Here is a 3468-nt window from a genome sequence, read left to right on the forward strand (position 1 = left end):
TTTATATATATATATATATATATATATATATATATATGTATGTGTGTGTGTGTATTACATAAAATATATAATCAATACTATATCTGTAGTATTGATTTATTTAATTTAGTGTATTTGATACATCATACTTTTATGTTAATTTGTTAATGACAACATTTTTTTAATTCATTTAATTTTTTTTTCCTTTTTATTTTTTTATTTAACAATGAATCTTTTCATTTAGCTCTATGGTAGTCAAGAACATGGCATACATTATATTATTATGGCAGACGAAATTATTAAATGGACAAAATAGACAAAAAATAAATAAATGCTGGATATATACGCATTCAGACAGATGCATTTTTTTCTGTTGCATCACACCTTGCTATTTTTTAGCCTGATGTGCCTTTGAGTGTCATTGTAATCATCTTAATTTGACATCCTTAGTAATAAGCCACTTTGTATTTTGAATGCATGTTCAAAAATGCACAGCACATAAAAACAACAGACATCTGCGTCTATTTGAAGTGCTTCTCTGTCGCAGGGAGAAACGTGTACAACGGCAGCCCATAACTAATGGAGGCATTAATGTGGAGATAGGCAATCCTTCCTACAACATGTATGAGGTGGACCATGACAACCACGCAGATGCCGGAAGCCTTCTCAAACCAAATTTCACACTTGATCCCCACAAGGTTTGTGTTTGCCATTTTTTAACACCCTTAATACAAGAAATCTCTGGGGTTGATGATGTAGATCCATAAATAGCAATGTGGTAGTTCCAGAAAGAACATGTTTCTGTTCTCGCCTGTAAAATATCTGTTGAATAAATGACAAGTGTAAATATGTAATATTACCTATAGCTTTACACCAGGGCTTTTATCTTTTGCCTGAATCCTCCCACCCAATGAAAAATATTCACTGTTCCTGCGGTTGCTTTTACCTTGAGAATTTGCCTCATTAAAGCTGCAAACATAATTTTTTTTTACCCTTGCACAGAAATAACTCTGACATCTGTTTCTAAAGTCTCATGCCTCTTAAAAGCAATGCTATAATGCTATACTGCTTTCTACTGACTGTTTGTTTCATGCTATGTACGTGTTTCTGTCTAAATCTGTCTTAATAGCAGTGTTTACATTGATGTTGTTTAGTGACAATGACATTCTAAATGTCGACTGCATGCTGGGTCAACTGTGTGTGTTCCAGGGCTGGTGTGTAAAATCCAGTGACCCTTGCACGCTGAATATTCACTCTGTCCCTAAGGAAGTAATACCTGGACAGGTGATCGCCTTGGGCTCCTTTGTCTCAATTTTTTTACTTAAGTGTCACGTGTAACAAAGTCATTCTCAATTATATTTTTGCATGCATGTGCCGTGTGCGGTTCGCATGAATGTGTCAAAGCGTGTCGCCATGATAGTATGTGCATGGCTTTACGGCTCAACTTCTGCTGCGTTTTTTATGTTTCTCATTTTTTTGTGGTTGATTTATGCAGGAGGTGAGGTTGATGGGGTTGTGAGTGACAGTTATGAAATATTTATCATCCTTTGCTGACATCAGCATGTCACTATAAGCATGATTAAATAGCACCAATCCAAATGATGATACAGAAACCACATTTGATTCCTGCCGCAGTCCGACTCCTTGAACCTTTTTGAGAACTTTGTTTTCAATTCATTTCATTTTTGTAGTATTTTTATGATTTATTTAATCAATTATTATTTATTATTAAACAATTCATTTGAATTCATTTATTTATATGTAAGTTTTCCTTTAATATGCCATTCTGCCATTTTTTTAAAGGGAGTATGAATGTCAATTTTCCACAATTTTCTCTCCAAACAGCCAATGAACTACTACAATCCGATGTATGCGAAGATGTACCTCGATGGTCAGAACTGTCGCAAACCAGTCATCAACATTGACGAAAGGAGAGAGCTACTCCCAAAGAACTTGAAACTTGAGGGGACGATTCGAGAAACCGCCGCATAGCCTGACTACACTTTGTACTCTTTTTTTACTTAAATGTACAAAATGTATAAAACACAAGCAAAACAAAAAAATTTCTATTTCCTATCAGGTTCCAGATATCTTGTTTATATTTGGTTTCTTGGCACCATCAGCATTGCGCCTTCATGTCTGTTGCAATATTTGGAGTCATACTTGTCCGTTTAATTTTTTAGCATTTTTGTTGAACTGTACTTGTGATACACAACTGCTCATTTGCACATTGTGGACAGTTAACAAAACTACAATAGTTTCATTTTTTTTTATTTGTGTGTTTATTTCTTCCTAAGTTTAAAGTACATTGCCTTGGTGCATCATGACAGCTTTGCCTTTTTTCTTTCTAGTGTTTACTTCACATTACACTGTGAAAGTTTTCATTTCCGTTATAGTATTAACCTCATTTATCATATTTAATTATGCTAGAAATGCCATACTTGTGCCATTATAAGAGTTTTTGTTATATTCATGTAACATTTTCTTTTTTGTTTCCCCCCTACCGCTTTCTTCCACAACATAGGGCTACACAAGTCAACCACATGACTTCAGTCAGTTCTCAGTGAAGATATGAGTTTAAATCTATCCAGTGTTGTTTACTTTTGCTTCATGATGTGATTTTTCATTTCCACCACCCAAAAATGCTGCAATTATAAACCATGTTTGTGAACCCCAACCATGTGGCATGCTGGGATAGCTCAGCACTGAATGGAATTATTGACAGAGTGCAATCTGGTCTACGGCTTGGCAACATTCTTGCAGAGCTGAAGTCGGTTTGATGGTCATTAAACTACAATCTGGTAGTTTGAAAGAAGACTGTAAAAAAAAAATGCTTCTTTTCTGCTACTTTGCCTGCTTAAAGCTACATTTGAGCTCAGCAATACAACTACACCGGCGTCATCAAGCAAATTAAGGCTGACAAAATTGACTTCATCACTGTTAGACAATAGACCTAGGACAAGATATCACGTATAGGTCACAAATCCTTGTCATGTCATTGATACCGGAGGAAATCAAACTTGCTGTTACATGGGAATTTTAGAGATTATGAATTATATCATGTTACAGGTTACTTTCAGAAGAGACGCTACTAAGGTACAACAGATTTTATAATTTTGTATTTGATTTATATGTCGTTTGGCTGCTTGTATTTTGGAAAAAAATGTATTAAATGTAAGTACTTTTTTATATAAAAAGCAAATCAATATAAAATAAAGACATCTTATTTCCATTTCAAACAGGATTCCTGTTTCTCTCTAAACTTCACTTCATTAAATTCTAGCTTTTGGTTTGAGTGACATTTCCTGCTTTGTACTTGGACAGGAGTGTCAGAAGCGGGACAGTTTGAGATATGAATCAGTAAGTTAAAGTTGAGGGGTTCAGGTCTCAATGTTGGCAGCAGTGAAATCAGCAAGGATAATATTCACTCTTACTATCAGTGTTAACAGTTATAATTCAAAACTGTTTTAAACCTGCATGCAAAGACTG

The 3468-nt window shown here is 34.7% G+C and overlaps 1 protein-coding gene across 1 annotated transcript in view; it reads left to right on the forward strand.

The window, feature by feature from the left end:
* LOC107661145 (low-density lipoprotein receptor-related protein 1B-like) overlaps nucleotides 1-2924 on the forward strand; it is a 349019-nt gene extending 346095 nt beyond the window's left edge. Inside the window, exons 88-90 of the mRNA XM_016450614.1 lie at nucleotides 527-677; nucleotides 1189-1263; nucleotides 1825-2924. Of these exons, the coding sequence (XP_016306100.1) occupies nucleotides 527-677; nucleotides 1189-1263; nucleotides 1825-1971 (373 nt within the window). The 3' untranslated portion in view covers nucleotides 1972-2924. The remainder of the gene's footprint in view (nucleotides 1-526; nucleotides 678-1188; nucleotides 1264-1824) is intronic.
* The last annotated feature ends 544 nt before the right edge of the window (nucleotides 2925-3468 follow it).

This window comes from Sinocyclocheilus anshuiensis, unplaced genomic scaffold (genome assembly GCF_001515605.1).
Source record: "Sinocyclocheilus anshuiensis isolate Anshui unplaced genomic scaffold, SAMN03320099.WGS_v1.1 scaffold2056, whole genome shotgun sequence".
Lineage (NCBI taxonomy): Eukaryota > Metazoa > Chordata > Actinopteri > Cypriniformes > Cyprinidae > Sinocyclocheilus > Sinocyclocheilus anshuiensis.